The following is a 27613-nucleotide window of genomic DNA, read 5'->3' on the forward strand; positions in this document are numbered from 1 at the left end:
AATATATAGATATACATATTAGGAAAGGTTGCCATAGTGCGAGTCTTATACCATAATATCTGTAGTATAATATGTTAATACAACATCCTGGTTCTCACCTGGAAGCAGAAGAGCAATCTCTAATTTCTAATATTTTTATACCATTTCTAGTGCTGGTTAGTGATTCCTTGTTTTAAGGAGTATGTGCATTAGTTGCAGCCTGCAATCTTCTTGAAAATTTGTTCTAACAATCCATAGCAACTGTTGCTAGGCTAAAAGATTAAAAGTTTTTGGCAGTTGCTTAGCAAACATTGTATAGTGTCAAAATCATTTTTAGAATTAGTAGTGGTTGCCTAGATGATGCCTAGCAATGGATGCTAGGCAACAATTGTGTTGCTAAGTAACAGGTATTGGTTACTATGGTAGCATTAAATCGGACATGCCTAACTGGTAAAACAACTAAAGACTATCAAAAAATTTTTTGCCAATCAGATGCATATCAAATGTACAAGTGATATACTAATTCTATTGGCTAGTATATCAAAAATATATGACAAACTGCTATTGGAGTTTTAGTACAGGAGATGATATTGATGTTGTATTATTATACAATACTAGCTACATAGGTATAGTAGCATTCATATATAATTATGCAGGTATGTCAGTATTTGGTAACTGCATGTATGGATGTACGCATCCCTGATATCACTAGGATAAAACGATAGAATTTTATATCAAACAGAATGGTCTGTAACTTACCACAAAGTAGCACTAGAAGAATTGAAGAACACACACATGCCATACCAACATATAAAAGTCAATACCAGGACAGTTATGTACTTGTTTAAATCATCCTGAGATACGTAGCATACATTTCATGCTAGATGAATTATCCCCAAATATTTTACCTGGTTATATTTTATATCTTACAACATTTGTTCCTTTAAACATGGTTGTCATGTCTTCATCTCCTCGGTTTCATTATTATCAAAAAAAAACCATGATCAATTTTGCATGAAAATACCTTTCAACTTTATGCCTCAAAATTAAATTTAATTTCAGACCAAAATATCAGCTGAAGAGTCCCTTATGGTAAACAAGTGAACATATGGCAACCAGGTTTAAGTTTCAAAAATATTTTATGCATGCACTCATAATTTAATGTAGTTTTAATTTGTGAAGATAAATGGCGAGCATGCAAAAATTTATTCAAGAGACCACTTTCCATATATGGTATTACATGATTACCAAGAATCAATGTATACTGTTACACACTACTGTGGTTGTGTTGTATTGTAACTATTTTATGTGTACTGGTCTCCATAGAAACTGTATTGTAAACCATTCAAGTGTATAGCATTGTTCAAGGAATGCTGCATAAACTGGAATGATGACTTGATTTCATGTTTGCATACTTAGTTGCTTTGTTATTTACGTCAATTTGTACAAACACATGTACACATACACACATACAAACACACACTACACACGCACACTCACACACACACACACACACACACACACACGCACACACGCACACCCGCACGCACACACGCACACACACACACACACACACACACACACAACATGCACACATATGTGAGTAAGTGCAGCTGATATGGACACCAGTCCATGATCACAAGTATAACATCCACATTTGGTCCACTGATCATGAGTTATTGGCAGACACCAAAATGTACATGGACAAACAGACACAATAATTAGTGGCTAAATAAACTACATTCATTGTGTATAACTTGCATTGGAACTCTTTGCTATGGGCATGGGAACTGTCTTAAGGGTGATACAGTAGCAACTAATTATAACTGACAATGGACTTTAGCGAGTACATTAAAATTAATATTATTATTGATTTAATATGCATAATAAATTAATTTATGATACAAATCAGTATGATGCTTTGATGTGAGTCATTGACATAATCATATGTAAGATGTTGATAGAACACTTTGTCATGTTCTCAAACTTTTAGTGTAGTCTGTAGGAAACCACGGAGATCAAGGGGCTACTCCCAGCCATAACAATTGGTAAATTATTTCACCTGCTGTCTACTGGCTTCTTTGCTATGTATTAAATGTAATATTCATATCAATTCCAGGAACACTGACCAGTTGATACAAGAGTATTGTTATACTTGTTAGGACCATAAGTTGATAATTTTGAATGTGAATACCTTTGAACTTCACCAAAGGGTATTAGTGCACCTAACCTTTAACTCTACTATTTTAAAACAAGAAATTGTTTACATAAACATAATCAAAAATGTGACTAAAATGCTATTATCAGTCTGCCTTTGATTTCCACTACAGATTTCCATGTGGCTGTCATACAAGGACTAGAATGTAACAGAATGTAGCTAGGCTTCAATATATTTTATTATATAATACCCTGCTGTCCTTAAACCAATTACAATAGTTTTAAAATGTTGAAGCTTGATTTGAGTTACAGGTACCTTGTATACGATTAGTAGAACTACCATTACTTGTAGGTACCTGACCTGACAGTTTAAATATGTATGTATGTGGAGAGTATGTACACAACAGTCCACTAAACATGTTACAAATTCCAGAGAATCCTTACAAGTGAACTGTGTAGGTAAAGATGTCATGTTGGCCAACACTCTAATGTGTGGAAATCAATTCTTCCACTGACTAATACAAGATGGCATACACATAGGATTAGCTCACTGTTTACCAACATGAAAGACATGAGATATGATGACAACTACGTATAATTATGTTATAACCACATATTTCATTGCTTTGCTGTAATTAAAATTTTACCGAAACCTCCAATATCACCAATTAGAATTTAATGAATGATTTTGTGAGCTAAAAAAGCATGACAGCATAGGATTAAAGTATGTATTTCAAAACACAAAAAAATGTGTACATTTTTAAAAGTGCTTGGTACAGCATTGGAATGAGGATCTAATTATAACATGTGCAAATTAATCAGCAAGGTATTGCTACCATGATCATGCACCTAATTATATAAAATGAAATAAATGACGCAGTGATACAGATTGTTCTCTTTAACATGATCATATTTAATAATAGCGGTGTGTATAAGCAAACTACATTACATATAAGTGACCAGTACTCTTTATTGAGTTTCCCTCAAACTGACACATCGTCATAAGCTCTGGTGTCTTATACTCCAACATGCTGTAAACTCACCTCTGAAATACTGAACCTACTGCAACATTGAAATGATTGGATGTCAAGTTATCATCTATACTCTACACAGCACAGTCACGTGTGGTTTAATCTGGTGATGATACTCTGGCCATATAGAGGAACATCAGTGTAGCAAAAAAATTGAGTAAAATTAACACTTCCGCACTAGTACTGTTATGCAAAGATATCCATGACTAGGTGCCAGCATCTTGAACTTGACTAAATCCTTTGTAAGTGTAATCATTAGTTGTACTGGTCTTGCTGTTGAAGATCCTTGCCAGTGAAATGTCCCCTTACTCCAGGCATTAATAGGAAGAGGAAAACAACTTACATAGTGGTAATCTATAGCTATAATACTGGACACCATCATTGAAGTCAGGCTAAACCCATAATACTCCTGTATGAAAGTTGACACAACCACTAAAATAAAAATAATAAACATTAACTGTTCAGTTTACATTGTAGTGAGAGAAAACAACACACAGACATGAACACTCCTACCATCAGTAATACCATTAGTAGTTTGAGTAACAGCTATTGAGCTTCCATAAAAACGAAACATCTTATGATCAGAACATATCATTCCACATCAAACAAAAACCACATGCCAGGTCACTTATAGCATTTGTCTTCATGATGGTTAATGCAGTTCATTAATTGTCCACACTAGCTAGCATTTAACCACACTAAAAGGAACGATTTCAAAAATAAAAGCACCAAACAGGATCATGTGTATAAACAACATATGGACATGGTTCAAGTGTTCAGAATAAAACATATATTTTAATTAAATTGTAAAGATAAAAGTTGCGAGTACACAAAATTTATTCAAGAGACCACTTTTAATATAATATCATGGTATTATGTGATTACCAAGAATTAATGTGTACAGTTAAAAGAATGATGTTGATACATAACACTTAAGGAATGGCCTAACCATACCAGATCAAAAGCTTTCACCTAGTCATAACTGTGTATACTGAAATACATATATCACAAGACATGGGTGACAGCAGTTTGTCCTCGCTCACTGAGTAGTGTACTGAGTGTTTTACCAAATCATTATTGATGTGTGACTTTACGTATATTAATTGTAAAAGGTGTTGGCCTTTGTTGAATTGTCTTTTAATTATGAGTGTATAAGCACCCACATATACGTACGTACGTATGTTATATTATACAGGTGTTCTTAGTTTACTCGCAACATAATATTGTAGCTGTGGTGATGAATACCCTTTCAGTGATCATGTATACACACTTTAATCATTGTGTATACTTTGAATATACTTCACACTAATGATATCATTGGACTATCAAATGCTGTAGCATGTTTCACTATACCTCTTAACACAACCATATCAAGATTACAACACTTGAAGGAGTTTCTAGCCTTTAAGAGAAGAGTTAGGATAGTCATAGGGTTGTACCCAATGAACTGTTGTTTGATGTATGCTGTATTGAAGGTATGTGGCATGTATGCATTAGTGTGAGTGTGAGAGAAAAGAGGCCACATTCATGCAGTCAACTCATGCAGTCATAGTACAGTGCTTAATATCTGACAAAAGCCTCTAGATACCGGCATACATATGTCAAGACACCACTACACCATATTATAGTACATTCAAAACTACTAATCAAGCCAATATTTATACAGGGATTGTCATTAATGAAAGGGAGTCTCTTGTCTTCTTATTAGTAAGTGTATGAACAATGGAAAGGATGAGGAGAAGAGGTCTAAATCTATTTTAATACATGACATATGCACACACATAGATATCACATAGTGACACACACTATACTGGATACCACACTACACGGTTAAGACCAGACTAGAGATTTTTTCATATAGTCCAATGTTTCTTTTAGCAAGGTCAGCTTACACCAACATCAGTAGTGACAGGGTTCCCACAATAATAACCTCATGAATTCACAGAAAACCATCATCAGCAATGAAGCCATTCAGTTAGCAGTACACAGTACATGTTGCTGTCAGACCTTCTGTGCTGGCCACTGTAAAGTTATAATAATAATAAAGCCGGATTTTTAAGGGGGGATTTTTTTTGTAGATTGCCACCATTCAAAATTATGAGGGAGAAATTTTTAAGGAGAACGTTTTTGATCTACATACACATCCCTGATATAACTGTAATGGAATGGTAGAATTTTATATCAAATGGAAGTATGGTAGCTACTTGTCTAATACCACGAAGTCCAACACATGTTTACTCAATTAGCTCTAAGAGCCACTTAACCAGTACACACATGCCATATATACCAACATACATACCACGGATTAGGTTGGGTATCATATACTTCAGTAATAAGCCTATGACCCATGGAGGTATGCATTTACATGTAACTATGCACCATCAAATATATTGCCTGCATTTTAGTGCTGTAATTCTGTTTCTTCGAATCTATATAGCCGTATGGTATAGTCGTCTTCATTCAAATAGGTACTGTATAGTTAGCTAGCTATACAGAAACATTTTGTGCTAAGCTGGCCATGGAATTTTTATGAGACAAAGAATTTTATCATTATGCTTTTGAAGTTCATAAGTCCCAAAATTTTACAGCACAATAAAAGAATCCCTCGTGTGTATGTACACAACATATGGCAACTGAGCTCACCTATAAAATCTATTTATACATTATAGCTAATATAAAGGTGTGAAGATGAATGTCGAGCATACAAAATTTATTCAAAAGACCACTTTCCATATATGGTATTAAATTACTACCAAGAATCAATGTATACAATTATATACACCAGTGTGGTTGTGTTGTATTGTAATAATTTATAGTGTGTGCTTGTCAGTCTACCCATAGGACCTGTATTGTAAACTATTGTATGACATTGTTCAAGGAATATTGACAACAGTCACGACTGGATAGTTAGTTCTGTGCTTGATGTGGACACCTGCAGTTCATGGTCACAACACCCACACACATTTCAGACCCCTGAATTATTACTGGTGGACACAAAAATAATATTACCAGAATTAGCATACATTAATAATATTATCTAACAATATCGATACCGCCTTAAATAAATATATGCTTTGATGGGAATCACTGAAATATGTATAAGAATGATGAATAACACTTTGCCATGTTCTCAAACCATCAGTTTAGTCTGTAGAGAACCATGTTGGTTTTATTCAGCCATAACAGTTGAAAAATAATATAAAATTATTTCATCTAGCACAATATCCATGATTGTTTTACATCACAATAAACTCAACACTGACACTTGTTCATTGTTATCTATAATACAATACTGACTGGTACTATCCACTGGCTTCTCTGCTGTGTAAACAGATGTAATATTCATATCAATTCCTGGAACATGTACTAGTGGTATCAGTTGATACAAGAGTATTGTTATGCTTGCTAGAACTGTAATGATAACTTTAAAGGGAAATACCATAAGCAAAGATCAGAGTCTTTGTGCATTTAAAAATTCAATATGTGAATGATTAATTTTAAAATGCTGGGCTGTTAAAAGATGCCATAATTAGCTATCAGTCTGCCCACCACTATAGAGAGGTCCCGTATATGTCATAAACTTATGACACAAGGACACAACTGGACATACTGTAATAACAAGCCTTCAATGTTAATTATTACCCTGCTGTCCTCAAACCAGTTATTTTTAAAAATGGACTTTGAGTTTAGTATATAACTATTAGTTATAGGTGCTTGTTGTGGTCACGTAGACAGTAGTCCCTTGTAGTTTTGTAAGGGTTTGCTTATGATAGCGGAAGCATTGCGTGCAGTGTAGTGTAGGTACCAGGCCCGACAGTTTAAATATGTACGTGGGCAGTACGTACACTAAACATGTCACAAATTCCTTATAAGTAAACTGTGGGTACGTAAATGTGTCATGTTGGCCACCACTCTAATGTGTGGAAATAAACTTTTCCACTGACTAATACAAGATGGCATACACACAGGATTAGCTCACTATGCAAGACATGAGATATGATGGGATGTAAAGAACCATGTTACCACATAATTTGTTGCATAACACAACAATTAAAATTTTACCACAACTTTCAATAAAACCAATTTAAATAATTTAATGAATGATTTGAGTGCAAAAAAGGATCACTGTATGGAATTAAAGTATTCTTACACAACACAAAATGTACAAACGTGTATGTTCTCCATATTGTTATTTACTGATGACTGTGTCATCTTTTTGCTTGCTATAATTTGATGTTTTAAAAGAGGCCGACTTCCCTCTCCTTATCACCCACATGGTCAGAGCTGCAGACACTAGACCAATGATGATTCCAACAATTAACATCCCAATTACAAGGCCCACTGCTGGCCCTGTGTCTAAATCCTTTTTCTTTCCTCTTTGACAAAAGTTGGAGATGACCTTATTATAGAAGCACTTGGCTGAACATTACTGTGATTAGGACAAGAATTGTTTGATTGCATTCTTATTGATGGTGTGATGGTGAGTTCTCCCAGTGTGATACTAATCTGTCCAGAGTTCACCGTGTCCATCAACATGGATACAATTTGGTCCCATGGTATAGTGTTGGGGTGTGTGGAGTAGGGAGGGGTCATTCCATACCAAAATTAATCAACAAAAAAAAAATCCTGACACCTTTAGATTTTTATGAAATTTGGCATAGACATGGACTCTACTAAGAAAATTTCTCACACCAAAATTAGGCTGATTCTATTGATCTCCCTTTAAGATATAACCACTTCAAGTCTATTGCAAAATACTACACTGGTTTAATAAAATGGTCATAACTTTGTCAGTGATTATCACAAAACCTTTCTGTTTAGAGTTTTGGAATGCTTATTAAATTCTCTTTCAAGTAATATATAATTCATTATAATTACTCAAAAGAAAAGGTCAAACCACAAAAATGTGACTATTTCCTCTGATCTTACTTTTTTTCAAAAAAGAATATTTCAATTACTTTCATTTTTTTTGTTCAAATATTCTTCTAATTTCCTTCTTTCATGACAGTATGTTTGAAGTTGGGATGGCAAGTAGATCATGAGTTATGGCTACATATGTAATTTTACATACTACCATGAGTACAAGTATGAACACTACTATAACAATACAAAAATTTTAAATTAAATTATAGTATGAAATCTCATCAGAACGTGGCCAAGTTGCAATACACATACAGTTGAAGACATAGTATAGAAGTATCATCATCAATACGCACCATTGTTGAAGACACACCAATATCTCCTATTGCTATGTATATTGATGCAGTTATGATAACAACATGATTTTGGTGCAAACACCATCACAAGTCCATAATAGAGATTTTATGAACTCCTGATGCCATATAGTGGGAGGGTTTAGTAGCAAATTATCTTATGAAAGGTTTGACAAAATTGTGGAAACTTCACATTAACATTATGAAGTTGGAGGGTAAATCATATTCCTTATTCGCCATATTCGCAAATTCTTCAGCTAAACGTTTCTGTTATTCTGTAGGACATCTGTACATGTCAGCAGACACCACATAATAACAAAAGTTTGGTGGAGGAAATATTTGGTGGAGAATTTGGTGAATAAGGAATGATTACATTGGAACCTATCTAAGCTGGTCAAAACTTTGGGCCAGTCACCTTCAGGCAGGTGGCTGCCTTTGAAAGATGGAATAGTATAAAGATATCTCATTTGGAAAATTTATAGTTGGCCCTTATAAGGTGGCTTTTCTATACAGTCACTGTATCAAATCAAAACCCTCCAACTTTATAATTTTAATAGAGGCCTTTTGTGAAGTTTCCACAATTCTGCCTAGCCTTTCTCTTATAAAACTTACAGTATCATAAGATAATTTGCTACTAAGCCCTCCCACTATATGGCATCAGGAGTTCATAAAATCTCTATTATGGACTCGTGATGGTGTTTGCACCAAAATCATGTTGTTATCATACTGCATCAATATACATAGGAATAGGGGATATTGGTGTGGCTTCACCAATGGTGAGTATTGATGTTTCTGTTTAATCACCTTATGATACTTCTATACTATGCCTCCAGCTGTACGTGTATTGCAACTTGGCCACGTTCTCATGAGATTCTATACTATAATTTAATTTAAAAGTTTGTATTGTTATAGTAGTGTTCATACTTACAGCTGTATACCCCCGGTAGTATGTAAATTACGTATGTAGCCACAACTCATGATCTACTTGCCATCCCAACTTCAAACTTACTGTCATGAAAGAAGGGTATTTGAAGAATATTTGAACAAAAAATGAAAGTCATTGAAATATTCTTTTTTGAAAAAAGTAAGATCAAAGGAAAAAGTCACATTTTGTGGTTTGACCTTTTCCTTTGAGTAATTATAATGAATTATATATCACTTGAAAAAGAATTTACTAAGCATTCCAAAAATCTAAACAGAAAGGTTTTGTGATAATCACTGACAAAGTTATGACCATTTTATTAAACCAGTGTAGTATTTTGCAATAAACTTGAAGTGGTCATATCTTAAAGGGAGATTAATAGAATCAGCCTACTTTTGGTGCGAGAAAGTTTCTTAGTAGAGTCCATGTCTATGCCAAATTTCATGAAAATCCAAAGGGGTCAGGATTTTTCTTTTTGTTGATTTGGCATGGAATAACCCGGAGAGGTGAGTCTAACACATGCAGATTAATCAACAAAGTATTGTTACCACGATCATACACCTATAATAAACGATGCAATGATGCAGACTATCCTCTTTATTTTGTCTATATTTAATAATGGAGTGTATTGGCTTACATTGTGCATAAGTGAATTGCTGCTCTAACATATGTATAAGACTACATACACACTAACTAAACATTCAGGATTTTTTAACACTTAAGTTGATTCCTCCAAGTCTTGTAGCTGGTATGTTGGCAGCTTCTGATAGTGCCAGTCTATTTCTAGCCCTCAGCAGGCTGTGATCAAGAGAGGTATATGGTGTACCATCAGGAAGGGGAAGAGTTAGCCTCAATAAAGTGTACTGGTCAACACCAAAACAAACTGACACATCAAATGGATCATAATCTGGCTCTGATGTCTTAAACTCCAACACCTCATACATTATTCTCTGATATACTGAACCTACCGTAGTAAAGTTACCATCTACCACAAATCTCCACGGGACAGACATGTTGGAAGTGCTATTAAACCAACTAGCAATACTCCATATAGAGGATTGTGTAGAAAAATAACCAGTAATGCCACTTAAAGGCCTTTAACTAAAGTGAAACGGGACAAATACCAGAATGAGTTGAAAAAAATTCCATGATGCAACTGACCATGATGATATAGCTCTTCAATATGTCCATATTTAATAATGGTGTGTATCAAACTATTGACTGACATTATCTATAACACACATAGGTGACCAATACAGTTTATTGAGGCTGACTCTTCCCCTTCCTAATGGTACACTCTCTTGATCACAGCCTGCTGAGGGCCAGAACTAGACTGGAACTATCACAAGCTGTTATATCAGCTACAAGACTTTGAAGTGTCAATGTAAGCATTTTCTAATTCCTGTATGTAGTGTTGGTCAGGATGCACATAGTACAGAATCAATTTGATCAGTAAACAGACTCATTAAATGGATCATAATCTGGCCTTGTTGCCTTGTACTCCAGCTTACAAGTTACAATACTTAGTCTTAAGGTTGAATTTGCAATATCTTTGTCATCTTTATCTATTACAAATGTAATTGCATTTGAACTACTGTTCTTACTGCCCACTGCATTGCATTGACCATTGTAAACATATCTGTGTATTTACCTAGCACCATTCAAAATGGTAGAAAGGATACTATAGATTGCCAGAATATCTAATGGTACAACTACACTCTCAATGAGGGTGCAGTGCAAGGCTTGGCAAAACTATAGAGACTATTTTACAAGCTTACATACGTAGTACTGGGTAGGTCACATGAATTCTATCACGATAATAATTTCTTGCTACCATATCACAATATTCATTATATTGCCCACCACTATAAGCAGAGTAAGCAGCTTGCCAATTGTGGCAAGGCTTGGCAGGAAATGCTACATTTGTTTTGTAAGTGCAATTGCAATTGCAAATACCTAATACAGCATACTAGCTAACAATTCGTGCACACCAGTAAACTTCTAGTATAATATAGCAACAATGGCCTGCAGCGCAGAAGTGATTGTGAGCACAGTGACTTCCAATCACACTCTTTGGAGTAGATCATAGATAAGCAAATATTTAATTATAATTGTGACTCGGTCTGCAAAAATAGAGGATGTGATAACATGAAATTTTCGCAAACTTTCATGACTCATAACTTTATGCTGTTCAGCCATTATGCTAAGGTCACACACACACATTAATCATTTGGCTTTATAACACTGTACTCTGTTACTGAGATAAGACTCACCATTTCGCTATTACAATACAACACATCCGCACATATAATGTAGCCATAATCTACCAATACATTGTTCTTGTTAATCATGTAGCACCATGATTGAAAAGTACATGGTCACTTGAATAATTTACTTGCCATTTATCTTTACAATTTACTTTATTCCTTGACCCTTGTATGCACACAAAGGACTATAGCTATATAGTTACTTGGTGTCTATAACAAAGTCAAGATACTTATATGACAGTGTTGATATGAATACTAAACAGCTTACGTGCTTTGAAGCCTGCAACTCTTTCACAATTTACTGCAGGGATTTGACTAAAAGTACCTCAAGATCCAATCTTGAGATAGCCATTTTCTATTTCATGGTCTATTCTTAATTTCATTAAAAATTACCTTATAAATCCAACTAGTTTTAATTTTCTGTCTTACAGTCTACAGTCCACTATAAAATAAAATTGCCTTATGATCCAATAAATGAGGCTTACATGTACATAATTATACATAGTTATCATGTAAAATTTGCACTTGCTATATCTATATTTTTAAACTCACTTCCAGATCTCAACCATTTCTCTAAAATTAGCTTCCAGATTCATTTTTGGCACAATTGCGTTTCAAAATTTCCCCTAGGGAAGTACGTATGCCCCAAACCGTGCTAGTTAGTCAGAAGCCCCTACAGTTTTCCTCTTTACTGGCACTTTGTCACACAAGCCCTCTCTTTACTACACAGACACAATAATTAATGGCCGGTACATCTTTAAACATCAAAATGGGTCTCAAACCAGCTTCATACACATTAGCTAATTACAGACTTACAGTGGGACCCATTGGCTGCTAGAATGGGCATGCTCCATCGTAAGGGCTATCAGAGTGGTAATCTATACTGCTGAATAACCAATATAGATAAAAGTGCACTAATTAAATTTCTTATGCATATCAAATTATTACTTGAATTTGATGGAGTCATTGATATGATATAAGAATGATTTTGACATATTATCCTACATGTATATACTCAACCCATCAGATTATTTTTAGATACCACTCAGATCAAGGGTATTTCCCAGCCACAAGTAACAATATGATTTAATCTGTCATCATCATCAGCACATCACAAAGTGCTTACTGACACCATTCACTGGCTTTTTTACTGTACCATAACTGGAAAATCCAGTGGGAGCCCGGGAAGCTTTGGGGAGTTTGCCACGATAGGATTTTGGCAAGAAAAAGTTTGTCTAATTTGTTAGTAGCAAATATTATTTGTATTAAACAAATGTTTCAGTGGATTTTAGTTTGGTGAAACACCACTCACTCAGTAACTCACCAAACTTTCCAGCTATATGACATACAGTACATACGCATGTAATACTCATATCAATACCCATGACTTCAGTAACATGTTATTACTAGTGTGGACAATAATGAATACTCTTACAGAAAAGCCGTATAGTATTTAAGCCAACCCTTTATATAATAAGGAAATTTTATTTTAAAGATATATGCTAAAATGCAATTTCTGATTGCCTTGGGTGTCAAAAATTTATAGAACAAAGAAATATGTACATTTCATGCCTAAAGATAACAACTTGTAGCTAGCTCAACATTAATGTATTGTTGGCATTGTTGCCCTAAACCAATTTTTATGATGAAACTAGACTTCCTTTTCAATGTACTCGCACAACACTGCATAGAAGTTGAATGTTGGGCTAAAGCCCTGAAATGCGGGACTACTGTAGCAAGTATCTATAACCAATACCTAAGCTATAATATAATATATATGTATGCATGTACTCAACAATCTGATAAACATACTAAAGCATTACTGAGTAGGTAAATTATTTTCTTTCTCTATAACATATTTCCACAGACTCTATAAATTTAATGAATAAGAAGCATGACAGCACCAGAGTTAAAGCAATTTAAGCAGAACATAAAATGTACAAATGCATGTGTGTGCTTAAAACACAGTTCTTATCTAGATGACTGTGTCGTCCTCCTTTAGCCTGCTGTAAGTTGGTGCTTTAGATGTTGTTGACTTTTCTCGCTTTAACGCCCACGTGGTCAGAACTGTAGCCACTATGCCAATGATATTTCCAATTACTAACATCCCAGCTGCAAGGCCCACTGCTGGTCCTGTGTCTAGTCCTTTGCTTTCCACTTTGAAACAAGTGGGAGATGACCTTATTATTGTAGAAGTCACAGTCAGGCATTTTCTCAAGAAATCATTGCTTCACCATGGCTTGGCACAAGTGGGAGACAATCGTGCTGTGGTAGCACTCAACTGGGCACAAGTGGGAGATGACCTTGCCATAGAAGTCACAACAGTGGCATTGATGAGATTAGGACAAGTATTGTTTGATCACATTCTTATTGATGGTATGATGGTGAGTTCTCCCAGTGTGATACTAACCTGTCCAGAGTTCACCTTGTCCATCAACATGGATACAATCTGGTCCCTTGATACAGAGTTGGGATGTATGGAGTAGGGAGGTGAGTCTAACACATGTAATTTTACCAACAAGGTATTGTTACCATGATCATACACCTATAATGGAATAAATGACACAATGATACAGACTATTTTCTATACGTATATCAATATGTTCATATTTAATAATGGAATGTATTGGCTTAAATTACATTATGAATAAGTGAATAATATTGTTTCTCTACTATGTGCTAACACTACATAATCTGACCACTAACTGAACATCCAGGAATTAACAAAACACTTACGTTGATTCCTCCAAGTCTTGTAGCTGGTATGTTGGCAGCTTCTGATAGTGCTAGTCTGATTCTGGCCCTCAGCAGGCTGCGATCAACAGAGGTATATGGTGTACCATCAGGAAGGAGAAGAGTTAGCCTCAATAAAGTGTACTGGTCAACACCAAAACAAACTGACACATCAAATGGATCATAATCTGGCTCTGATGTCATGAACTCCAACATCTCATATGCTATTCTCTGATATATTGAACCTACTGTACCATTGGGTAACCGATAAGTGAAGTTACCATCTACCACTACTCTCCACGGGACAGACATGTTGGATGAACTATTTAACCCAGTAGCAATACTCCATATAGAGGATTGCATAGCAAAATATTGGAAAAAACCGTAAAATTAGTAATGTCACTTTAAGGCTGATTGTTACGCACAGATATCCATGATTCGGTGTCAACATCACGAACTTGACTAATTCCTTTGTAAGTGTAATTGTACTGGTCTTGCCACTGAAGATGATCCTTCAATCCTTGCAAGTGAAATGTCCCATTAGAATCCCTCACTGCAGATGCACTTGTGGCATTAATGGGAAGAGCAGAACAAGTCCCATAACGGTAAGATATATAATATTGTACACTCTCATTAAAGTCCTCAATGGTGGCAACTGGACTGTCAGAATTGGCATATAAGTCCAATCTGTATAGCTGCTGACTAAACCCATAGTACTCCTGTATGCAAGATGATATGACCACTAAACTAACATCACATTGTAATGAGAGGAAACATGACCCCTACTATAATGTGTTGTTAAGCATGGTCACATCAAAACCTGTTCATGTAACAGCTATTGCTACCACGAAAACAAAACAATACATGTCTTCCCACTCCTATCCTAGCCTTGTGTACCAGACAAAACCTTTGTCAGTAGGTAGGAGAGATAACCCTAATATACTGCTAACAAGAATATGAAAAAAAGTAAGAGCCTTACTTCTTAATATCATGAACTCTTGTTACAAGCAATTCTGTAGATTGCTGATGATAATTTTGATCAACAGTCAACAGAATTTGCTGATTCAACAAACATAGAAAACTCAGCATGATTAGCTATCGGCAGTGTTGGGAGTAATGCATTACTTATGTAACGCTTATGTAACGCGTTATGTAATATTATTACTTTTGTGGTAACTAAGTATTATAACGAAATATGCTATAAAAACAGGTAATATAACTCAAGTTACTTCACTTACAAATGTAACACATTACCTAAGTAATATAATTACTGTAACGAATCTAATATTACATAATATTATTACTACAAGTAACCAAGTTACTAATCTCATTCATAATCCACTGAGTAGCACCTAGCCACAACGAAGTAATGAAGCCTACTGAATGAAGCTTATTCACCAGCTTCTTACTTATAACCAAGATTTGCACATTGTCCAACAACGCAATCATGTCAAGTGATAAGGTCGTAGTTTCACACGTGACAGCCTAAGGCTGTGGACACAAAGTAATATAATATGTAATATTATTATAGTTACTTTATTTTATGGGTAATATGTAACTGTAACTAAATAGTTCAGTTGCAAGTAATATGTAACTAGTTACTTTCAAAAAGTAACTTGCCCAACACTGCCTATAGGACAAAACTTACAATTGGAAACTGTGGTATGGCCATGCAAAGCTGCAAGCACATATTAACTTACTCGGAGGTACAAGATCACTTTGCTCATGGGGTTGGCAGTTTCATACAATACAGTGTAGTAGTCTTGTGGTAATGGAGGTAGTGGCTTGCCTGTTTGTCTTCCAAGACATGGCAGGCCTGGGGGTACACGAAACAACTCATCATCAGCAGGACCAGGTCAGAAGTTAACAAGAGTACACATTATACACTTCATGGATTGAACCATCAGTAGTATTCTTATCAGGATGAGTACTATTGATCACAACCTGAAATGGGATCATCACAGGATTATAGTTCCAATTCGTTTGAGTGAAGTAATAGTCAATTGTGTAATTCCTCTGTGAACCTGTGTTAACGTTACACGACTGCCACCTATGACAAGGAACACCACGTACAGTTTCAATCTCAATATATGTCTCATTGAACTCTGCCCCAAACATCAGAAAATGTGTGGTTTGTACAATGTGAGCCGCACCATTAGCAAATTGTGCACCAAAAAGGAAACGTGCAAATCGAGATAAATTAGCATAAAGTGGAGCGGCCACGCAACTTTTCTGACCATCAGCTCCAGTAATAATGTGAGACACCTCCATCGTATCATAGTTAACAAATGTCACATTGCTCCCAAAAGCTGAATAGCTCTCAATACGACCACGTTGATCAATGTTGTCATAAAACTCGGTCACGTGCAGGGTGAGATTGAGGTGCATGATGTTGGCTTCAATTTCACTTGAGAATTGGTCAGGAAATGTTGGGAGTGACGGGCCATCATTCATGCAAGAAAGACAATCCTGAGCACATCCAGATTCTAGTAGTACGACCATCGTAATCAGTGGCGGATCCAGGATGGGGCATTTGGGGCAAATGCCCCCCCCCCTTCAAGAAATTGCATACAAGATCGAGATACTCTAATAGAGCAGTCAATTACTCTAATAAAGCAGTCACAATGTTCATGAGGTAGTGTAGCTTACCTATGAAGCTACAAATAGGATTTTATTTTACATAACAGACGTGATATAGTTGGTAAGGATAACTAGCTATTATTGTTGTGACCTTTTTTTTTTTTTTTTTTTTTTTTTGGTCTTCAACTGGTTTTCAGCAAGTTTTTTTGGTTTTTCAGAAAGGTGCCCCCCTCTTTCCAAACTCTGGATCCGCCCCTGGTAATCACTTGTGCAATTATGGGACACATCTTCGCCTCTGAAATGATAGTTTACCATAATCAGAGCAAAAAAAACCACCAGTGATATAATAGCCCAATTTATACACTTACCTAGCTTCGATACACTACGATGCGGGCAGGGGTTACCATCACGTGATCCGTAGGGATGGTTTGTACATAATAACGAACCCCAAAAATTTATACGCGCGAGGCGCCCGCGGGCATGAAGCGTTGTGAAAGTGTAAACCCTAAAATTTTAGCCAGCGAGGAGGATTAAAAGAGCACGTAACAAGTGATGAAATTACGTCACCACTAGCTTTCATCCACAAAACAAACAAATTTAGCTATCTTCTCTCATATACAGACTAATTTTATACATTTTTCAAGTCATTTGTACAATGATAGCTAAGAAATTATTTGAACTGAACTGACTAATTCAACTAGCTTTCCAGCTTCACTGGCAGGGGTGGGAAAGATTTATTCACATGTCCTCATACACCCTGTAGCTGTTGTGGTCCTTTTGGTGCATGCCTAGACTACACGTTGCTATATGGGATCAAGCCACAGGGTAATTTTTGGATTCCACAAACTTTTGTAGTTGTAAGATCCGACTCTCCCTGCTTAGCACACAAGCTGATCACTATTCATATAGCTATCAATAGCATGAATATTATTTGGTCAGAAGGAGGTACTATGGTGTGTGTGTTGCTGCACACAAATCTGATACACATGCCGGCATTTACCATGCTGGCTTGGACTACAACTAACTGTTCTCTCTCTCTCTCTCTCTCCTCACACACACACGCACGCACGCACGCACGCACGCACGCACGCACGCACGCACGCACGCACGCACGCACGCACGCACGCATGAACGCACACACATGTGCACGCACGCATGCACTTACAAACATGGAGCCACTTTATACAAGAAGGGTTTGTAGCAAGTAATGCTAAGGACCAAGTTATTTTGACTTAAAATGACTGGTGTACCCAAGCGGTATGTTGCTTTATTTTACATTCTATGTTTCACTTCTATTTTTACTTTTGATTTATTAGCTAAGTGGCGTCACAATAGAAAGAAGGGAATGTGAGTGTGCATGATACATAGTTGCATCAATAATCTTTCTAAACCTGTCAGACCAAGTTGCATTTTTTATTGTTATCATCTGGTACCTGCATGTGCTTGCTACTACCAGTTTTAGTTTGGGCTCCACAAATCCATACACTTACACTTATTATATGAGTCACTCCATGAGTCTACAGAAAATCATCACAGCAATAAAGTAGCTACATATAGTTATGTAGATATACATAGCTTACAGCAGGCCCTAAAATAACATTAGCAACCAGCCATGCTGAATGCTTTGAAAGATTATATGTACGTATAAATACCGTGACATTGTGATTTTACAGTTCTGATGTAAATTAATTATGATAGAAGGATAGAATTTTGGGAGCTACTTGTCAGCTGGCTGTGCACCATGAACTATTAATACTGAATTATTTACACAAGTCACACAATATAACAACAAGCACACAAGACACACACCACCTATTGGATATTTTACTCGAGCTGAATGCTTCATGCATCCTTTTAACTTGAGGTAACTTAGCATAGCAGTTGTCTTCACTGAAATATAGCTAACCAGCTAGCTATTGTCATATAAATATCTTTACTTTTAACATAATAGACACCAAGTCGCTAGATAGCCACTCCTTTGTGTGTACAAACATATGGATACAAAATGGGGGGGGGGGGGGGGGGCAATTGAAACAATGATAATGGAAACGGAAAGTGGAAATGAAAAACGGAAATGGTCAAATTGTCATATAAATGTTGTTCCCTATACAGTAAAATTCTACAGTTTAGAGTCATAGCTACACCAGTGTGGATGTGCGTATTGTATAGTGACTGGCTGGCCACAAGCCACAAAATGGCAGGTCATATCTCAGCAACAGAATAGAGTGTCTGCATTCTGTAACTTGTATTGTGAAATCAATTAAATTTTTAATAAGTGCTGAAAAGCATTTGATCTTAGCATAATTACTGGTATAAAGTTATTAGTTACGAAAGTTTGCAAAGTATGCAAATTGATGTGTCCACATGCTGTATTAAGTATTTTTAGTTTTCCAATCAGTTGTACTTGCTTCAACATTATGTATAGTATAATTATGAACACTCTTGTCAATGGTTATTTGCACTGCTAACCATTGTAAGCACTTTCGAATTTTCTTTGCATAACTATGAATCGTCACATGGTCTATTTACATAACCACATCACATGCCACCACCTTTATTATGTATAATTTTGTAGGTGATATTATGGTTGTGAGTTGTTGTCTGATGTACTTTGAATTTATATTGTACAGTAGGGCATTATTTAAAGTCTGTGAATTATCTATACCAAAAGTGTGTACGTGAGTGAGAGAGAGGAGGTAACAGTTATGCAGTTAAATTCCTGACAGCATGCAACATAGCTAGTGCTTGGTGGCTACAACAGCTTCTGGATATGAGCATAATTTCTATTATCATATTGTCTTATTTTGTATACTCAGCATATTCACAGGTTTAAGTGGAGAATTTCTGGCTTTATAGTACATTCAGGAACCTATTACATAGTGATGATATTTCTGCACTATATGTCTCATCTGTACAACAAAAAGTAGTATAGTTTTAGAGGCCAAACTATGCACACTCTTTGCTATATTTTTGCATTTGCATTCACAGATATCAGCTTACATCCATACATACACACACCTCTGCAACAGTGACAAAGCTCTCACAGTAACCTCATCATCAACAATGAAGCCATTGTAGTTAGCAGTACACATACTATAATTATATAATTTATCAACTATTGGTATGTCAGCTGCAGTAGTCATAACATTCCATTAAAAAAAATATATATATATTTTTTTTTCAGTATTTTGTAACTGCCAGCATAAATGTACACACCCTGATTATGTGTAACTGTGATGTATGTAGAATGTTGCCGTAGTAGCTAGCTACCTACCACACAAAGTACAATTTGATTAGCACTAACAGTCACCAGAAAAAGAACACGCACACATGCCATACCAACGTAGTTACCAAGGCGATATACTCCATACATCACAGTTACACATAATCAGGGTGTGTACATTTATGCTGGTACGTAGGTTAATTAAGTCTTAAAGACTGGGGCAGTTACATGTGCTTGTTTTACCCTGAAATAGTATGTTTCATGCTAAATGAATTATCGTCAAATATTTTACCTGTTACATTTCATATCTTGGTATGTAAATCTTATAGTCATATGTCTTCATTCAAATAACTCCTTTTATTAAAAAAGGAAATCATAATAAGTAGTTGTGATACTGAACCAGAAAATATCTTTCTACCTTTTCCCCAAATTCAGTATTAAATTTTAAATTTAGACCAAATTGGGCATCGAAGAATCTCGTGTGCATTATTAAACAAGTGAACATAATAATAATTATGGCAACTGAGTTCAAGTTTTAAAAATAGTTTGTTTTTAAATTGTGAAGATAATTGGCAAGCATACAATAATTTATTCAAGAGACCACTTTCCATATATGGTATTACATGATTACCAAGAATCAATGTATACTGTTACACACTAGTGTGGTTGTGTTGTATTGTAACTATTTTATGTGTACTGGTCTCCATAGAAACTGTATTGTGAACCATTGTTGATTTCATGCATGCTTGCATTCATAGTTACTTCACTCAATTTTTACACAAGTACACACACACGGTGACACACTACACCCATTTTGGCCACTGAGTTATTGGTAAATACCAAAATCATGAACAGACACACACAGTGAACAGACACATGCAATACTAGATCACCCTTAAGACACCAGTTCTACCACAAGTCTGGTATATACAATGGAGTCGATTTAGATGTGCCTGCATGCCATTAATCATTAGCACCTAACTGACATGAAACTTTAGCAAGTGTATTGAAATTAATATTGCTCAAGTTAGCACACTTGATTTATCATGATTAGTGTATGCTTTCATGGGCCTCGGACTCATTAATATAATCATATGTAAGAATTATCAGTTGATATAACACATGTTCTCAAATATTTCAGTCTATAAGCAACCATGTCAGATCAAGGGCCTAACAGGTGAACATTTCAAACATTATTGTATTATTATTTCACCTATTATCATCATCAGCACAATATCCATGATTGCTTTACATCACAATGATCTCAACACCGACACTAGTTTATTGTTATACAGTACTACCTGGCACTGTCCACTGTATGGCTTCTTTGCTGTGCTTATATTCATATCAATTCCAGGAACATGTACCAGTGGTATCAGTTGATACAAGAGTATTGTTATACTTGCTAGTACTATAAAGTGATAATGATAACTTTGAATGTAAATGACTTCACAGAAGAGTCTTAGTGTACCTAACATTTACCTTAAAACAATAAATTATTTACATAATATTGTGACCATGCTGTGTACAGTAGAGAGAGATAGGTAACTTCAGTTATTAGACATCCAATGTTACAGTAAGTTCAGCCGGTGAGATGGGGTTATTACAAGTTGGAGTACAAGATATCAGAGCTGGGTTATGATCCATTTTGATGTGACGGTTTGTTTTGGTGTTGATCAAATTGATTCTGTACCATGTGCTGTCCTGTAACATTGCATATCCTGACAGGAATTGGAAAACACTTACATTGATGGTATGTTGCAGCTTGTGATAGTTCCAGCCCGATTCTGGCCCTCAGTAGGCTGTGATCAAGAGAGGTATATGGTGTACCATCAGGAAGGGGATGCTCAATAAAGTGTACTGGTCTATAAAATGTAAGCCAGTAGATTGCTACACACCATTATAAAATATGGACATATTAAATTTGTATCATAATATTCCATTATAGGTGTATACAACACCTTATTGGTTAATCTTCATGTGTTAGACTCACCTTCCTACTCCATGCATTCATTCCACCAAGCACTTTTGTTAAAACTTACTGTCTTGTAAAACTACGTGTAGTAATACTTTAATCCTGTCAGTGCTGTTGTGCTTTATATATATATATTTTTTTTTTTTTTTTTTTTTCGCTCTCAAAATCACTAATTCATTAAAAAGTTCACTGTCTGTGCATACTTTCTTCAATGCTATCATTTCATTAATATCAATTTCATGAGCTTTGTACACCTAGAAAGAGCTCATATAAACATAATTACAAAGAAATTATATTGTATTGAAAGTTAAAATTTATTTGATGTACAAAAATTAACAAATTATGCTGTAACATAATTATAGTTGTTTACGTCCCAACGTATCTCATGTCTTTCATGTTGATAAACAGCAAGCTAATTGAAATTTATGCCATCATACACTAGCCAGCTATGGAAAATTTGATTTCTACACATTTGAGGGCTAGCCAATGGCACACATTTAGCTCACTTATAAGGGTTCTTAAGAATTTGTCAGTAACATGTTTAGTGGACTGTTGTGTACATACTCACCACATAGGAACATACATATTTTAAACTCTCAGGCCAGGTATATAGTACCACAGCACTGCATGTAATGGTAGTTCTGCTAACTGTACACAAACCCTTACAAAACTTTACAAGTTAGGGGTTACCATAATTATACGTACGCAACCATGGGGCTAGGTGTCCTTCTGTCACAACTACATAACTATGTAAATATGGAAACTCTATAACTCCTGTATTAAGGATGACACAACTGTGACGTACCAAAATATTTAATAAACATTAGCTGTTTTACATTGTAGTGAGGGAAAACAACACACAGACATGAACACTCCTACCATAATACCATTAGTAGTTTGAGTAACAGCTATTGAGCTTCCATGAAAATGAAACATCTTATCCTTCTTAGGCCTCTCCTATCCCATAATTGCATGCCCAGTCACACATTTGTATTCATGGAAATGCAATTCATTATACTAGCTAGAATTAAATAAATGACTTTGAAATAGAAACACCAAACAGGATCATTTGTATAAACAACATGATATGAATATCAGGTTCAAGGGTTCAAGAATAAAAAATATATATTTTAATTTAATTGTAAAGATAAATGGTACGAGCACACAAAGTTTATTCAAGAGACCAATTTTCAATATGATATTATTATTATGATGATATTACATGATTGCCAAATTTAATGTATACAGTTATACAGCACTATATACTGAATTGTGCTGTATTATAATAATTCATCGTGTGTACTTGTGAACCACACTTGTATGACATTGTAGTCATCATTTAATGACTAGATTATGTTTCTCCATTACAAGCCATCAACAGGAGTGAAGTTTACTGCTTTTGTGCTAATTTGGTTATTACTCTAACGCACACACACACACACACACACACACACACACACACACACACACACACACACACACACACACACACACACACACACACACACACACACACATAGACATACGTGTGTGTGCGTGTGTGTCTAGATTTGACAAAACCATCTTTCACAAACATCCTATTCTTTTACTTTTACCGTAAGCTATTGACCTACAATTTCAGTTCACTCAATTCTCTCATTGCATTATGCAATAACAGGTCAAAATTGAAAAAAGTGATGGCACACTCCTACATTGAGTTATGGTCCTTTAAAGTCACAAATCTGGATGTGTGTGGAAGCCATTAATTGTGACAAAATAATATGAAAATTCATGTCACTTAAGCTTTAATGAGAATGAATATAATACTCATTAAGGAATGGCCAAATCATGCATGCCAGATCAAAAGCTTACACCCAGTAAACATCATAACAGAGTTATACTGTAGGGTGGTAGTAGTGTTTGTTCCTGCTCACTGAGTAATGTACCTAGTGTTTTAACAAGTCATTAGCTACTGATGTGTCATTTGTTAATTGTAAAAATGTTGGCCCTTGTTGGATGGTTTTTATAATGTAAAATAACATGAGTATATAAGTACCTACAGTTTGTAGCTCACACAGGCTAGCCTGCACGAGCCCATGGAAAGAAATGTGTTTAACTTTAAATGGTAACTGATGTATGTTGTATTAGGTGCTCTTAGTCTTCAGTTATAATTAGTGGGAGACTTGCTTCAACATTTTTCATAACATGTAGCTATGATGAATATCCTTTCAGTGACCACATATACTTTAATCATCGTGTGCACTTTGAATGTACTTTGCATTAGTATCATTGGGCTATCAAATGTTAATAATGTATTTAGCATGTTTTACTACCTTTTAGTTAACACAACCATATCAAGATTACAACACTTGAAGGAGTCTCTAGCTTTTAATTTACATCCATTAAATTTGTGAACTAAAATGTGTTAGGATATTATAGGGTTGGGCCCAGTGAGTTGTTGCCTGATGTATGCTGAATTTTATATAATTTGTATTGAAAGGTATTAACTCTTGGTAGTGTATTATACACCAGTGTGTATGTGGTATGTGTAAGTTTAAGTGTGAGTGTGAGAGAAGCCACAGTCATGCAGTCAAGTTCCAGATCAGTATAGTGCGACAAAAGCCTTTGGATGCTAGTGTTCATCTGTTAAGACACCGCTACACCATACTGAGAACATTCAAAGCTACTAATCAAACCAGGCACTACGTTTATACAAAAATACTTGGGATTGTCTATTCACAGGTGTGAGAAGGCAATCTCTGGTTTACTTAATAAGTGCATGACCAATGGAAAGGATGAAGAGGAGAGTAAGCTATGATAGGTACTGATACGTAAAATTAATTTAATCTGGTCAAACTATTTTGACATGACATACGTATGGACACACATGATATATAGATATCACACATATATTGGATACCAAACTATGCATATGTCAAGACTGGCTCTGATCAGACTAGAGATTTTCACATAGTCCATTGATTGATGTTTCTCTGGCAAGGTCGGGTCAGCTTATACCAACATAGTGACAGGGTTCCCACAAATTAATTTACAGAAAGCCATTGTCAGCAATGAAGTCATTTAGTTAGCAGTATAACATATAGTAGAATTTTTTAAGGGGAAATTTTCCATGGATTGCCACCATCCAAAATTTCTATGGGGAAAGTTTTTGCTGATGGATCATTTATAATATTCAAACAATACCAGCTGCAAATTTTGAGGGGGGGGGGATTTCTGTGGATAACTAGCTACTAATCCATGAAAATTGCTAAAAATTTCCCCCTCAAAGAAACCTGCTATGTGGTATACCGACACCAGCAACCTGTATTAATTTAAAGCACTACAAAATTTGTCAGTGCAGGTAGTCATAACATTCCAATTACTATGGTAACTACATACATTCCTGATATAACTATAATGGAATGGTAGAATTTTATATCAAATGGAAGTATGGTAGCTACTTGTCTAGTACCACAAAGTCCAACACATGTTTATTCAATTAGCACTAAGAGCCACTTAACCAGTACACACATGCCATATATACCAACGTACCACACAGCTAAAATATTCTATGGATGGTGGGTATATACTACATACACAGTAATAAGCCTATGATCCTGAAATGCATGGAAATTTTAATGCTTTATGTATTGAAATCTTTAGCTATGCACCCTCAATTAGTTTGCCTACATTTTAGTGTGGTAATGCTTAAGAATTTTATCCCTTCGAATCTATAGCCTTATGGTGCAGTTGTATTCATTCAAATACGTAGGTACTGTATGGATCGCTGACATTTGTGTTATAATAGCCAGCTATGGCTCTTTACCAATGCACATATATGAGACAAAGAATTTTAACATTATTCCTTTGAAGTTCAAATTTACGGCACAATAAAAGAATCCCTGTGTGTGTGTGTACACAACATATGGCAACTGAGTTCACCTATAAAATATATTTATACACTATAATATGTTGGTAAAGTTGTCTAGATAAATGGCGAGCATACAAAAATTTATTCAAAAGACCACTTTCCATATATGGTATTAAATTACTACCAAGAATCAATGTATACAGTTATATACACCAGTGTGGTTGTGTTGTATTGTAATAATTTATAGTGTGTGCTTGTCAGTCTACCCATAGGACCTGTATTGTAAATGATAGTAAAAAAAGGAATGTTACCCAGTACTGAACAGTCACATAGAATGATGACTTCACCATGTATACAGTACATAGATAGTGCTGTACTGCATACATAGCTGCTTGTGTCAACACACATGCACACACACACACACACACACATACATACACACGCACTACAGTGACTATACATATTCACACTGCATATAATTATAACTTACAAATTCTGCCTTCTCAGTCTGACAATATCATACACTTAGTGATCTTGTAAGCAAGCATAATCCAAAGGACAGCTGATGTGGACACCTGCAGTTCACAACACCCACACACATTTCAAACCTTAATGGTGGACACAAAATAATATTACCAGAATTAGCATACGTTAATTATTATCTAATAATATTGATACCTCCTTTAAATCAGTATATGCTTTGATGGGAATCACTGAAATATTTATAAGAATAATGTTGATATAACACTTTGCCATGTTCTCAAATCATCAGTTTAGTCTGTAGGGTACCATGTCGGTTTTATTCAGCCATAACAGTTGAACATTTTCAAACAGTTTTATTTCACCTATTAGCATCATCAGCACAATATCCATGATTGTTTTACATCACAATAAACTCAACACTGACACTAGTTCATTGTTACAGTACTGACTGGTACTATTCACTGGCTTCTTTGCTGTGTATACAAATTTAATATTCATATCAATTCCAGGAACATGTACCAGCTGCAGTGGTATCAGTTGATACAAAACTTTAACAGTGTTATTGTAATACTTGCTAGGACAATGAAGTGATAATGATAACTTTGAAGTGTACACAGAAGAGACTTATAGTGGATTTAAAAAAAACATTATTCATGCTTATGCACCTATCAATGTCAAGCCCCACCCCTGGGGGGTCCCCATACACCTACTGGGGATTTGACATCTAAATCTTGCCCCACCCTGGGGCTTTAGACAGCAGCAGTTTGCTGGCCCACAAATATGTAATAAATAAATCAAATCCCAAATAGAAACCCCTCTTTTGAGGAGGGGACATAGCTTGACAAGCTTCTTAGTCCCAGTACTGGGGAATTTGGCACTAGACTTTGTCAAATCCCCCTGTATTCCCCCACCTAGCCAGGGGTGGATGGGGCATGACATTAATAGACGCATTAGCTATGTGAATAATATCTTATATTTTAAATGCTAGGGTTCAGTAAGTAGGGTTGCTTTTAAAAATTACTCAAATGAAATCATCATTTTCCATATAATGTCATAAACTTGCGCAACAACATGGTCTTACTGAATCCATATGCAAAATCTAGCAAGCCCTCAACCTTCCTGTTGTCAGTTATTTAAAAAAATTGAACCTTGAGTTTATAACCACCAGTTGTAGGCGGTTACTATCATTACAAAGACAGT

General features: G+C 35.5%; 1 protein-coding gene and 1 long non-coding RNA gene across 5 annotated transcripts; both read right to left on the minus strand.

Annotated features, from left to right (window-relative positions):
• Positions 1-2833: 2833 nt before the first annotated feature.
• LOC136258145 (uncharacterized) lies at positions 2834-26886 on the minus strand. Of its 2 annotated transcripts, XR_010702600.1 has the most exons (5): positions 26776-26886; positions 26609-26708; positions 26421-26505; positions 21319-21970; positions 2834-3865 (listed from the first exon to the last, which is right to left on the minus strand). It is a non-coding gene; the product is annotated as an uncharacterized lncRNA (long non-coding RNA). The 2 variants fall into 2 exon arrangements; XR_010702599.1 differs by lacking the exon at positions 2834-3865 and having other exon boundaries at positions 20861-21970.
• LOC136258144 (uncharacterized) lies at positions 13400-17182 on the minus strand. 3 transcript variants are annotated; one of them, XR_010702597.1, is made up of 4 exons: positions 17141-17182; positions 16003-16805; positions 14306-15021; positions 13400-14114 (listed from the first exon to the last, which is right to left on the minus strand). XR_010702597.1 is itself a non-coding variant. In XM_066051455.1 (3 exons), exons 2-3 carry the CDS (start codon positions 14663-14665, stop codon positions 13929-13931), a joined length of 546 nt encoding a protein of 181 aa, XP_065907527.1. In that variant the 5' UTR covers positions 14666-15021; positions 16003-16829; the 3' UTR covers positions 13405-13928. The 3 variants fall into 3 exon arrangements, 1 of the variants encoding a protein (XP_065907527.1); XR_010702598.1 differs by lacking the exon at positions 17141-17182 and having other exon boundaries at positions 16003-17006; XM_066051455.1 differs by lacking the exon at positions 17141-17182 and having other exon boundaries at positions 13405-14114; positions 16003-16829.
• Positions 26887-27613: the final 727 nt, after the last annotated feature.

This window comes from Dysidea avara, chromosome 6 (assembly GCF_963678975.1).
Source record: "Dysidea avara chromosome 6, odDysAvar1.4, whole genome shotgun sequence".
Taxonomy (NCBI): domain Eukaryota; kingdom Metazoa; phylum Porifera; class Demospongiae; order Dictyoceratida; family Dysideidae; genus Dysidea; species Dysidea avara.

Excerpts from the sequence above, each read along its gene's own strand:
- LOC136258144 (XM_066051455.1), bottom strand. The coding sequence starts at position 14,665 with ATGCAATCCTCTATATGGAGTATTGCTACTGGGTTAAATAGTTCATCC. Across the intron at positions 14,115-14,305 it reads CAAGACTTGGAGGAATCAAC|GTGTATGATCATGGTAACAA; the intron begins GTAAGTGTTTTG and ends ATTCCATTATAG.